The 14510-nt window shown below is 39.5% G+C and overlaps 1 protein-coding gene across 5 annotated transcripts in view; it reads left to right on the top strand.

Annotated features, from left to right (window-relative positions):
• The window catches only part of LOC124149319, a 115450-nt gene that overhangs the window by 60631 nt on the left and 40309 nt on the right, over nt 1–14510 (top strand). For 2 of the 5 annotated variants that reach the window (XM_048392480.1, XM_048392482.1), the window contains exons 5-8: nt 9101–9200; nt 9641–10315; nt 11659–11751; nt 13156–13209. In XM_048392480.1, the coding sequence (XP_048248437.1) occupies nt 9101–9200; nt 9641–10315; nt 11659–11751; nt 13156–13209 (922 nt within the window). The remainder of the gene's footprint in view (nt 1–9100; nt 9201–9640; nt 10316–11658; nt 11752–13155; nt 13210–14510) is intronic. The other 3 variants (XM_048392481.1, XM_048392483.1, XM_048392484.1) reach the window with 3 other exon arrangements.

Genomic DNA, 14510 nt, shown 5'->3' with positions numbered 1-14510 from the left:
CCATTTGCATTAAAGACTTTTTGGGGTTAAAAGTGCTAATTAATTTTTCAAGCATAAAAATATTAAAAAGGAGGTTATTAGTGAGAGTAAGGTCAATTTGATGCCTTGCAATGTCTGGAATACTGCTGACGTCAATGTAAAAATCAACTCAATTACTCCTGTAATATCTTGCAGCCATTTCCTTGCTGGGTCAGACAGGCTTACAGTAGAAATATATGATACACAGATGGATTGGCGTGACAAGCTTTTCTTGGGATTAGCATTGGCAACCAAGTGAATCAGACTAATCTGGACATATAGACGTGATTGTCATGAATTTGTCAGAACCATGTGGCCCTGTGTCCAGCTCACAGGTCACAATTCAGGTGAAAATGAGCAACGTTGGTCACGGGAAACACTCAGATGGTTTACTGTATTCGGCAGTTTGACTCCTCCTGTCCTGCGAGTTTCTAGGACTTCGATCCTGCCCCACACTGAAGCACATGTAGTGCTCATGTGATGTCTCCTTTAGACAAGTGACCCGTGAAGATCCGGGGTAGAAGAGGTCTTCAGCAACCCATGCTTGCCGTAAAAGGCGACTATGCTTGTCGTAAAAGGCGACTAATGTGATTGGGTGGTCAGGCTTGCTGATTTGGTTGATGCTAGTCATCAATCCCAAGTTCTTGCATCGATGCTCATGATATTAATCACTGAATTGTCTGGTCCAGACTCTATTTACATACCGCCATCATATAGCTGGAATATTGCTGAGTGCGGCATTAAACAACCAACCAACCAACCAACCAACCAACCAACCTTTAGACAAGTGACTCTGTTCACCCAACATTGACTGGGCACCAGGGATGATCTCACAGGCAGTTTGGCCTGTATACTCCATAGGGCGCTGAAAATGTAAATTGAATGCACACGGATTCATTGACCGGGGTAATAATAATGTAGCTTTGGGGGCATGCCCTGTGTGATGTGGAAATAGAGCACAATATAACTGACCCTTTAATATTATTATCAAGAGAGGGCCTCAAATTTCTTCCATTGTTGAGTATCAGACTTGCATGACCAGTATGACCACTCAGTGTCCAAGTTTATTCGAATAAGTACAGCAGTACATTGAGCACATAGCAGGGAGGTAGGTGAGAGACACACTGAAGGACAGGCTACTATGGCACTCAATGTACATGGGATTTACCAGTGTTACTCACATCATTCACTTCACGTTCCAGTGCTCACTTTCAATCGGGACCATGGTTGTTGAAGGGGAGTGAATCAGTTTTGTTGTGTGTACAATTCAGGTCGTTTGTGATCTGTCAAGTGGATACTGGAGTGTTTAGGTGTGCTGAAAAAGTTCATGTGTAAGATGTACCTTGTGTTTGTTTTGGGTCTGGTACATGGTTCAATATTTGAGGTCATCTGCATTCATTGAGAAGATAAATAGCCGTCAGTGGTTGACATTTACTGCCCTGGGTTTATTTACTGGGACCACAGTCATCTTTTATAGACATAGCTGCTTTTATCAGCCCTGTAAATTTCCTTCGTTGAAATATTGATATACTGTCAATAACAACACTTTAAGACTTTATTTCTTTCTTTCATATTTTTTTATCTACAAAGTTTGATATCATTCATAAAAACAAAAAACATGAAATTATTTACTGTTAATTTTTTTCTTAAAGTGAATGGTTTCATAAGATGTCTGTTACTGTTTCTTCTAATGAAAAAAGTAGCCTCAAATTTTAGGAAATCTCAGTTTTTATTATTTAAAGCAATCATTACATAAATTGTATGGTTGTTAGACAGTGGTTGAAACTCTTTTTCAGGAAAGTATCTATTTTACAACAAACCTGATCTTCTTCGGTACATCTAACTTAGAATATATTTTGCAAGTAGTTTTAGATCCTAACTTGTGAGCTACAAGGTTTTCCAGGCTATTTCTCCCTTGTGAATGAATGTTGTACGTCAGGAGCCACAGCCGTCATGAGAGTTAAATCCTGCAGCGAGTGCTTGTCCTTAAGACAAGTGACATGTTGTGGCATTACCTTAGCTTTAATATCTTTCAAAAGACTTCAAGCAATCAGAAGTCATACACTCTACAACAATATATCAAATGGAAGTAAGCAGTAATACCCTCTGAGTCTTTGTGGTTCAAGTAAAACCCAGGATTTCCGTTTGAGTAATAAATGTAGAAGTCCTCCAGGCATCATTTGTTGTTTCTGGGTGCAGTATCTCAGTGAACTGATGCTGGTAGCGAGCACAATAGCTATATAGGTTGAAAGTCCAAGGTGATTTAGGGCACTTGTGTTTACCCCATTGGTGATACCTCATACACGAATCCAGAGGAAAGCATTCATACATTTGAAGAGGTGGTGGGGTAGCCTAGTGGTTAATTCACTTGCCATGCCGAAGACCCGGGTTTATAGCCTAGTGGTTAATTCACTTGCCATGTCATGACCCGGGTTTATAGTCTAGTGGTTAATTCACTTGCCATGCCGAAGACCCGGGTTTATAGTCTAGTGGTTAATTCACTTGCCATGCCGAAGACCCGGGTTTATAGGCTAGAGGTTAATTCACTTGCCATGCCGAAGACCCGGGTTTATAGCCTAGTGGCTAATTCACTTGCCATGCCGAAGACCCGGGTTAAATTCCCTTTCTGGTTTCCCCACCATGATATTGTTACAATATTGCTAGGGGCGGTCGGGTAGCCTAGTGGTTAAAGCGTTTGCTCGTCACGCCGAAGACCTGGGTACAATGTGTGAAGCCCATTTCTGGTGTCCCCAGCCATGATATTGCTGGAATATTGCTAAAAGCTGCGTAAAACCATACTCACTCACTCACTCTCACTCACTCTCACTCACTCACTCAATCACTCACTCACTCACTCACTCACTCACTCACTCACTACAGTATTGCTGAAAGCAGCATAAAACCTCGCTCCCTCCCCCCCTGCCTCCCACTCACTCACTCAAAATTGCGAAATCCACCTTCCCCTATACACAGATCTGTATCCAGCATCTCATCCCATGAGCAGGGGTAGGTGCTGACTGATGTCTGAAGATTCCAGTTGTGTGACCTGCAATATACTGACATTGCCCCAAAAGTAATGTTAATCACAGCATGTGGAGCTAGGTGCCCGAACTGCATCTTGTGTAGATCATCAGCTCCAACACCAAAACAAAACTGAAAATAACCTTCATGGTGATAGACAGTGACAAATGCCTGTGATCATATGTGTGGCGTCATGTGCTGCGATGTAAAAACACACTTGCGACCCCGATGATAGTGTTAACCTGAGTCGGCATCCATGCAGAAACAGATCGTCATCAATGAACACGGCACACTCAATATGGAGGATCTTGTCTGACATATGATGCTCTCTGCAGTTATATACGGTCTGCCTGCAGCATTCAGTCTCCACTTTTTACAGTTTTCTCATGACAAGATACTGCAATTAGCGGTGTGTCAAAGCTTTCATAATTGTTTTGGATGTTTTTAGCAAAGACTCAGGTATTGCATTTCCTTGGTCATATCTTGTTTTTATGCTGATTTCCCTGGCAGATGGTCCAAGCTGTCTGCTGAATCACTGTTTCATCTGCTTCTAGATACCTGGGTGTTAGTCAGCATGTATAGCATTGCAGAACCCTTTCCCACACCACAAGAAGTGTGCAATGAATAACTTCAACATGTATGATATTTTACTTTTTTCAAAGGTTGATATGTTTCCTTGAGGATGGGTATTTATGTGTTAATGTTTTAGTGTTACTGATAGTATGGGAATGTAAGTAAAGTGTGACACATTTCCTTGTAGTCTGAAGTTAATGCAACCCCCCTCAGTTTGTGGAATTTGTTGCTGTTCTTCTATTTATTGAACAGATATTGCTTAAAGGGACTGGTTAACACCTTGTAGGGTAGCTTTGTAAGAATGTTCTCTTGTTTTAAGTTGCATTCCCCAAATCAGTACAATATATTATTAAGACCAATGGTGTCCTTCACCTTTATATGGTAGGAATATTGCATGAATAGGCACTCACTCACTCACTCATGCACTCATGCACTCACTCACTCACTCACTCACTCACTCACTCACTCACTCACTCACTCACTCACTCACTCACACCCACTCACTCACCTTGTAAGGCAATCATATTTAATTTTGAAATGCTGACCATGATCAACATAAAAATGATTTCTTGGTTTACAAAAATTTAACATTACCTCATATAATCATGCAGACTACAACAGCAACATTGTCCTAATATTCGGTGTAGCAGTACATGAACTATATCATTATCCAAGTTTAATAGTTCCCATCTAAGCCATTAAGATAGAAGATGCATCAAAGCACATACAATCATCTCCATGAGGTCCTCGTGTAGCTATGAGCACTTAATCAACACGAGTGCTACATCTACACCAGCCCATTCCCGTATAAGGTTTTCAATGTCCCAACTTGTGAGTTACACACGTATCTGGGGCCAGGGTCATGGAGATACCATACCCCCACTGGCGGCTGCCGGGATTAGAGATGTATGGAAGGGGAGAGCATGGGGGAGAAATATTTCACGGGTCAGGGTAATAAAACCATACAAGTTTACTTTCAGTCTTGCCTCATATATATACTACTCAAAACAATAACAGGACGGATAACTATGGTTATTTGAAATAATTAGGTGTTCCTTAACTTCTTTTGAGTAGTATGTATGTCCAGGTGTACTGATTTACCTGTACAATCGTTAGTTGGAGGCAGTGTTCTTACATGTATCACTCTTAATGGGATAATGATTCCTATCATAGCTATGAAAATACATATAGTGCATACATGTGAATTTTTTTTTTCGTGGGATAAATGAATACATATTTCCCATAAAGTATTTAGTTCTTATAACATCTCTAAATGTGATTACAGTTAGGCAGTACTCAGTGCCAAAAAAGTTTTGTTATAGGAAATTGTATTACCATGTAGTCCTTCATTGCAAAGATCAAATTTGTGATGTAAGTGAGCACTTGAAAAGTTCAGTGTTGGATAATTGTTTTAAACATACAGTCACCTTTTTTCAGATACCTTACATGTTAACTGAAATCTAAAGAAACAGGGTCTATTGGATATGGCTTTTATGTCATATGGGTGTGGGCAACTGTGTATTCCCTGATAAGATTTGTTGGATGGGAAACCGTCACTCATGCAAGCCTCAAGACTATAACTTGAGCAGCTATAGGGACAGCTTTATGCCTTGATGTATGGTACATAGTATAACATATGACACCAGTAAACATGGTAAATTGAAACTAGTTCTAAAGAAACAGGGCCTATTGGACACAGCTATTATGTAATAGGGGTGTTATATTTATGTTCTATCAATGGAGACCCACCAGTACATAAAGTGAGGCAGGTATTGTAAACGAGTTGTTGTCGGGAATCGCCTGGTAGTGAAAGCCCTGAAAGGCTATGATTATACAGCACTTGTCGTGCTAAAGAACCAGCTCGTACTGTCACTGAGATTACATATTGTGAGTGTTTAGTTTCCGATGTGAAGGAAGAGTGTGATAATATTATGGAATGCTGCACACACACCTGGTCACATAAACCATATCAATGGGGCTGAGGATGGTGAGCCCTGGGCTAGATCCTCCATAAATCTTCTCCACCGAAGCAGACACTTTCATGTTGTTTAATAGAAACATGTAACATGTTCTACGGTGATAAGAGTCAGAATTTATTACCACAAATATATGAATGGGCAACTATAACATACACTGAACAGAATATTAGTGTGGTGATATTTTAGTGTGAAGTTAATCCTTGGGTTATTGACACACTGAATCTTTTAGGTTAATGTGTACTCTACTTTCCTCCAATTGTTGTACAGCTATTTACTGTGTAAATGTGGTTTGTGGTTGTAATAACCATTGTGACCAATATGATAAGGATATTCTTGACCAAGGGATGTATCACACTCATAACTCATATGCATTGTCTTCTGTTGGAACATTGAGAAGGCCCTGGTGGAAAACTGTACACAAATCAATTTGGGGATTCGAAGGGGAATTGATATCCTGTACCCCATGGTTGTTGTCGGCAGCAACTTGGTGATTCTAAAGGGGAATGGATATCCAGTACCCCATGGTTGTCGGCAGCAACAACTGTAAATAATGATCACTGGTCTCAAAGTGTGACTTGGCTGATTTTGCAACATAATGATCATTACTCATACCTGGAACCACCCCTTCACATGTAGACACCAATGATATGAACAAAAAAATAATACTTTTATACTATAGAAACATAGCACACAATGAAGATCCATGGTCTTTCAGCACCATACATGCCCGAGCTTGTGGGTTTCACCAAAGTGGTAAACGTCTATCATCTATATCACTTTGGGCTTTCTCCCACATTAAGATGACACACTGTGACTGTAATATTGTAACTCATCAACAGAGATGGCCTCCCGAGCTGTATACCTTATAACATAAACCTATATTATAATTGGTGTATATTACCTTGAAATCATGTCAGTTTTGCTCTTTGAGGATAGAAACTTCAGCTGTGTAGAGAAACCTAAGACTTTGTCTGTTTATCATAAGGAGGACAGATATTAAGCTGGGATAGATTTACACTGCAGGTGCTTGTAAGAATATTAAATAAGCAGTCAGTAATGTAAATATAGGCTTATCCTCTAGATGTAATGTGTCATGATCGTGATGACTGACAATCTAGTGGTGTGTGTTCAAGTGGACTGTTGAAAGGATAATCTCTGTAGAAGTAGTATTACTAAATAAGACACTCTGTAAAGGTTATAGATTCCGGTATTAGTGCCTGCTCTGCAGATGTGAAGTTTTACATAGCTGACAGTGAAGCACGTGTCTCTTATGATCCACGAGCTTTATGATCCCTGTCCCCAAAGCGGGCTTCCTCTGTCCAGCCTTCTATCTGTTATTCCTTGTATCTGTTATTCCTTGTATCTGTTATTCCCTCTATCTGTCCTTCAATCTGGTTGGGACAAGGTTTTTCAGATGTTTTCATCATTAAGGGATACATATGTAGAGTAGAACAAGGTTGAAACCAAACATCGAGAATAAATAGTTTGCAGAGTTATGGCCCTTGTCTTATGGGCGCACATTTTCTCGGAAACCTCTAGAGACACAAGGATTACATTTTGCATACTTCAGTAAGGGAAAAACATGTTTATTGAGTTCAAAACGCAGCATTATGAACGAATATTTGAGTTATGGTCCTTCAGACCTGTCAACCCTCCCGCATTTTGCAGGAGACTCACGCGATTTGATGAAATCTCACGGTCTCCCGCATGAGGGACTATTTCTCCCGCAAAACAGCATTTTTCATTATTTTATAAATTCTCCTTCATTGTCCCGTGAGTAAAAACAAAGAACAGGAAATTTATTATTAAGGAATACTATGAATAAGTTTTCCAATTATATCCTCATGCATACATGCATGTGATACTTCCCGATCTGTCTGGGATCTCCCGGATTAGCAACCCTTATCACGACCATCCACCGGTGGGGGGGCCAGATGAGCCTTTGTCTAGTATTCAACTGGTAATTAAATCCATATGGTGAACGATTTAACAATGAAAACTGTAAAGAAAACTGGGATAGTCCTAACAGATGCCTGAAGCATGTGAAGGGTTGAACTTGAAATGAATAATCAACCAACTACTTACCACTTCCTGAAATGAACCTTGTTCTCTTCATGTTCTTAGCGTGTATATTCCTCCATAATTTAAGAACGTAGATACATATGATACATATGGCTGACCCATGATTCTATTGGGTATCCAGTGTGTCAGAAACTTTGTTAAAACATTAGTTTACCTCAAAGTTACGCCATTGAACTCATGGAAATGAAAACAAAATGTGACCAACAAGCGCCGTCTCCAGAAACAACACTATGAATGATTGGTTGATTCGGTAGTCGAAATAACAACGTTTAAGTAAAACTTTAATTTCCTTTTGACTGACATTGTGACTCATCTGTGCAGAAACATCAACATACAAGACAGTATCAATTCCACAAGAATTTATCATGTGATTATTTTACACAAGTTGATTAGCTAATTCTTTACTAGTATCCTAGATCGGGAATCTAATTTGCATCGACAGTAACAAAAAACAGTCACACCAAATACTCAGAAAACCTGCACCATGACGAACTCGGACAACTGGTCAGATTGAACACATCAACTGGTCAAGCTACATATTGTTTGTTTTCAATATCTGTTTGTGTTTGTCTGAGATTATCTTTGAACAAAAGGGATATTGGTAGATTGTGCAAGGTGCAAGGTTTATTCTTGGAGGAAGATGCAAACAGAATTTAAGCAAGCTGTATGTATAAGAAAATTATTAATTATTGTTTTAAGATATTTTAATATAAAAGTTAAAAATTATCTTATCTTAGGGGGCGCGGGTGGCCCAGTCGTCTTAGGCGCCACGATTTGCTGTGCAGAGTTGTGTCCCTTGGGCATGCTAGAAACCTATGATTGTGGGTTCGAATCGCGGTTTGCCCGATTATGTTTCTAGGTTTGTCAGCACCATACCCGTGCTCATGGGTTTCACCGAAGTGGTAAATGTCCGAGACCTGCATCACTTCGGGCTTTCCTCCTGACACGCCGTGATATGACTGGAATACTGTTAAAAGTGGCGTTAAACCCAACTCACTCACTCTTCTTATCTTCACTATTTTAAAAATTTCCCCCTTTGGAGGCTAATCTCCTCCACTGAAACAGTCACCCATCCTTCTCTCTTTCAAGACTGTACTATAAACACATCTGTCCTTAAAAATACTATGGTCTAACGTGAATTGGGTTTTTCATGTCATGCATCAGTTTTATAAACACTGTAGGGCCATGGGCATCCACTTGTGAATGGAATTTGGTGCAATACAAATATATGGTTAGTCAGGCTTGGTGACTTGGTTGATGCTCATAATATCAATCACTTGATTGTCTGGTCAACATTTTATTATTTACAGGCTTCTGTCATATCACTGAAATATTGTTGGGTGTGACGGTAAACAACAAACACAAAAACAGATAGATATCAGTTCATTTCCTCTTAAATGTTACTAAGCAACATATTTACTTTTCAGGTGGTATGATGTCCTAATCGAGTTTCCTAGATCCATGAATGCAGTATTGAAACCACGCCGGAAGTCAACACTAGGCCTGAGTAATAAGGAAAACGTGCAGGTGAGATAAGCATCTACCCTTTAGATGTCATATACTGACCCAGAGCTGTCATACCCGCTAATACTACGACCTCATCTGACCCAGCCAACACTTGCTTACCTCCCCTTAATGTTGTCTCAATTTGAAAATGTGCAAGAGTATCTATTAATGATGAATGCGAAACTCTAACTTTCTCACTCTAATATTTGCTATTCTAGATTCTTGACGGTTCAAAGAAGGTAGGGAAATGTTTTGAGATATTTCAAGATTTTCTTGGTTTATTGGTTCAGAAATCTTTCAATCTCCTTTAGGCTTTGGTTTACACAAGAACTGTCTTGATGGTACCTCGGAGAGTTGGTAATCTTTCTGAGTTTAAGAAATGGCATGTATTATGGTGTTTGACCCACTCCAACATGCAGATAATATTTTTGGAATGGCAAAGCTAACCCTTTCTCCTCCAGCCTGAGGGATCCAACAAAAAGGGCGAAGATGGCAAGGATATCCTGAAGGGGAGGTTCGAGGTTGAGAAGGTGAAGGGAAAGTCGGATATGCCAACATTTTCCACATTTAAGGGAGTTCGTAGTCTGAAGCACAAGTATGACAAGAACTACCAGGATGGCTTACGTAAGAGTAGCAGTTTGCACGACTTGTCTTCAGAGGAAAAAAAAGTGGATAGCGATTTGGTGTCATCCAGATTCCTCAGTCGATCAGGCGATCGTCTTGACTATGTCAGCAAAAATAACAGTCTGTACAACATCTCAGGTCATCCAAAGATTCTGTCAGATTCAAAATACACGAGTAGCCCTTACTTCACCCTACCTCGCGTCAACCACTCCCCAGCACTCCTACTACCCAAACCCTACCCAGGAGCTACATCCACGCCGGTGTCGTCTGCTTCCACCCCCTCCAACAGACGCAGTTCCTTCGATGACCGACCACAGAAGAAGAACCTCTCTGCGGCGGAGCGTGCCCGGCAACATCGGGAGAGGTCAACCAGCATGAAGGACTTTCCCACCCAGTTGTCCCTCCCCCGTGATGATGGGGCAGGGGACATGCTGTCCAAAGTGCCGGACGATGGCGCCAGTGAAAGCATGAGCACCGATGAGACAGAGAGCAATGAAACTGATGAACTTAAAGTAAGTATTGACAGTGTTGATTGCTGTGTTCTGCAGGCAGAATCCTGCCCGACTTCCAAGCAATGAAACCCTAGGCATGATAGCTTTGTAGCAAGTAATTTTAAGAACCTCATTGTAGTTTTTTTATTATATAGTCTTCTAGTGAACTTCCACATGAAAGAAAATATTTTGAATTTGCAACATTAAGTTTTAAGAACCAATGTCTTGCTGCAGAAATGCATGTAATGTTTTATCATCTCTTAAATTTTGTTCACTTATTTCTTTTCTCAAATTTTCTAATTGCATGATCAATTTATTGATTTCACTGTCTTGTGTATCAGTGTTGTCGATCCTCCATGATACGCTTCTGTGTATGTTCCCTGCATCAAATCACTATCTCCTGTCTTACCTACTATGTACATACAACTCAGTGATGAGGGATCTAACCCTTGACCACTCCCTAATGACATGGCCCCATGTGGTACACCCCACCCCCCTTCAACCGCCTCCTGACCCTTTTCAGACCCCCCCACACACTTCCCAAACCTTGTTATATGGATGAGGTAATGTCATTTATTACATACTATAATGAATGGCATTCCAGACAAATTATGCCAACGATTTATTTTTTCTTTATCCATTGAATCATATTAGTTGTTGTTTGTGTAGATTTTTTTATATGTAAGGTCATCTATTCATTAATGCTGTGTATGTTCGATATATTGATGCTGAAATGGTTATTCTCTACTAATTATCAACACTATCCATGTTCTCATGTCATCTGTTTGGTAATACTTTGAAAATTGACATTTTCAGTTGTCATATTCCACCCCAAGTGTTAAAGCCTGATCTGGCACGGTTGTATGTCACCCGTCACAGCAGTTGCTAGAACATCAGAGACAAACATTTTCAATGTCAAACACAAATGAAAAACACAAACTGCAATCAATATCATATTCATGTGCCCGTCACAGTCTCTTGTTATTTTTTACCGGATCCTGTAATTGGACTTTTCTTATCATAGTGATATGAGCTTATTCATACTTATAGGACATTTAAGGTCGATGTGTTCTACGTATAATTTGAAACAAACAAATGGAAATTAACAGTATTCACGATTACATTACTTTTTTGGCTGTTTTTGACCATGTTGACAAATGGGGCATAGTTTTTATATTTGCTTTCTATTCCAAAATTAAGATGGGCAGAAACATGCAATCAAAAACAATGCCCTTGATCTATATTATTAAAAAATAAAATAAAGATGCCTAAATTATTTGATAAACATAGTTCCCTTTAAACCATATGGTTGTTAATTGGGAGAAGATAATTGCTGATTTAGGAGTCCCAATGGTACATTCTAGATGGCCCGCAGTTCCGAGCTGAGCGCAGCTAACAGAGCCCACTCCCTAACATCCACCCCTGTCAGTCCAGATCCCAAGGGAACTAAATATGAGGCAAGTATATCAATCAGGGGTTCTAATTGGACAGAAATTGTAACTGTGATCGTTTAGTAGTAAATCAATGACACTAATTTCATATCGATTTTGTAATGTTAGTGCTGTTTGCTTGAAATTTTGTGATATATCTGTTTAATTTATGATTTTAGTTTTGCATGTAAATCCCCTTTTATGTTGAACTAATTGAATCATATACTTGTGGCTTTATGCACTGATTTTGATTTTTACCTCAGAAAATGAAATAATACTGGAATGTAAGCCTTCTTCTAAAAGTGAAGTTATCAGTTTACTTTGATTTTCAGGAAAGTTGAATTTTCAGTTAAAGGATCGTTTTGTTCTGAGGTAGAAAAACATTTCAGATGTTGCTTCTACAGTCATGTGACCATTTGTATTGTCTCTTCATGGATTCTAGAGTTTCCGTACACAAATCATTTGCAATTGTCTTGGTCAAACTTGGGTATTGTTCAATGTTAAATAGCTTTTTGTGTCTGGAATGTATGTCATTCGAAATAAGCAAATCATTCCAGCACATTTCCTTCAAGCTTGTGTGTCCAAAGCAGCACCCAGTCTTACACCAAACAGGTGCTCCTCAGTTGACAGCATAGAGGAAAAAAATCTTGAATACCTTCAATCACATTAAAATAGAGGTAGCCCTTCCAGCATACCTGTCTAGGAACAGCCTGTAATACGTCTTGTTGCTATGAGTTTTCGAAGACGTATTCGTGTGGAATTACTACGGATTATTAGAAATGAGAAGGTGACATCTTGAAATTCTTTTTGGACTTATTGGCTTGGAAAAGTAAAATGGATTTAAGAAAGAGAATTTATTGATGTTGACTTTTTTCGGAGGATATGCTCACACCATCAGCCTTCTTCCTTCACCTGATGAAGGAGTAAGCATATGATGATGGAGTAAGCATATACTCTGACAGGTGTTCCTCATAATAAAGAAGTTGACATCCATAAATTCTCTCTTATGTTTATCACTTCTAAATGCCATTCAAAGACTTAAGTGGATTTATTGACGATTTGATTTCTTAAACTCTGCTAGGGGCGGTCGGGTAGCCTAGTGGTTTAAGCGTTCGCTCGTCACGCCGAAGACCCGGGTTCGATTCACGACATGGGTACAATGTGTGAAGCCCATTTCTGGTGTCCCCTGCCGTCATATTGCTGGAATATTGCTAAAAGCGGCGTAAAACCATACTCACTCACTCACTCACTTACTTAAACTCTGCTGGACAGCACTGGTTGTCATCTTAAAATTCAAATTTTGTTAGGCTCTGCCATTTTTTATATGAGCATGATTGTTGACAGAATGAGAAAATGCACAATATTCAAGTTTGACTGATTAAATGATTACTAGGGTGATGACATGTTATCTAATGAGTGTTGTTGCTGCAGGACTTGGTGTACATGAAGAAAGGCTGGCTTATCAAGCAAGGCCCTCTTGACAAGGTAAGAAGCATCTTAGTCTCCACAGATGGAACACCCCGTGGTCATTCTGAGTGAGACTTAGTATAAGGTCCCCTGCAACCTATGGAGGTAGTAAATGGAGACTAAGTGGATCAGGTGGTCAGGCTTGGTGACTTGCTTGATTGCTTGTCGTGGATTGTTGCTCACAATATCAATCACTGGATTGTCTGGTCCAGACTTGATTATTTACAGGCCGACTTCCTACAGCTGGATTATTGCTGACTGCTGCATAAACAACAGGTGGATCATTGTACAGACACTTATTTATGTTTATGAAAGTCATGTATCATGCTGGAAGGGTGACAGATGGTGCAGTGACTTGAAGCAACGTAATTCTCTGTACAGAGTTATGTCCTTTGGATGTGCCAGGATCAGCTGGTTGTTATTGTAAGTTTGCCCTGATTATATGATCTGCCAGCACCTACTTGTACTGTTGGTTTCAGCAACCCATGCTTGTCGTAAAAGGTGACTATGCTTGTTGTAAGAGGCGACTAATGGGCTTGGGTGGTCAAGCTCGCTGACTTGGTTGATACATGTAATTGTATCCCAATTGTGTGGATTGATGCGCATGATAGCATTTACTGGATTTCTGGTCTAGACTCGATTATTTACAGACTGCCGTCATATAGCTGGAAATTGCTGAGAGCAGCATTAAACAACAAACAAACAAACAAACAAACAAAAACAAAACATCTTCCACCTGCATTAAATGTTCTTCCCACAGCTGACATGGCATATTATGAGTGAAATTATGTTCAAAGCAGCATTTAACCCAACTTAAGGACTTCATGCTTTAAGTATGTAACTTAACGGAATCAAATCACTGCATTTCATCCAAAATTTGTGTATAAGCTCTCCCACTGTTGGGAATGGATCTAATTTTGGTTGTCTGACTGTTTTTTGCAAGGTGACTTCATGTGTATGGTCCATTGTTCCCAAGATTTATGACATTTTCAGATCTATTCATTATTATTTTCAATTAGATACTTTTTACAATTCATCTTTAAGACAGAAATAGCATGATTGTTTGAATGGCAAGTTTATATCTATCTATATATATATCAGCATGATAGGGTCTTTCTTATCTAACAATATTGCATCGTATGTAGACGCCAATTGCCATTATGATTGTTTGTACAGCGAGATAAAATCAACATGGTTCTTCTGAAATTCTAGTAGCCTCTTGACAATACTTGAAGTGTTTATGTTAGCAGAGTTACCTCCCTTCCTTTGCAGATCCGATTCTGATGATATGTGGAGAGTACAATTTTTTTTGGATAATA

This window comes from Haliotis rufescens, unplaced genomic scaffold, assembly GCF_023055435.1.
Source record: "Haliotis rufescens isolate VD_foot unplaced genomic scaffold, xgHalRufe1.0.p SCAF_11, whole genome shotgun sequence".
Classification (NCBI taxonomy): Eukaryota; Metazoa; Mollusca; class Gastropoda; order Lepetellida; family Haliotidae; genus Haliotis; species Haliotis rufescens.
Note: the sequence above shows the minus strand (reverse complement) of the source record. Positions and strands in the feature narration are given on the sequence as shown.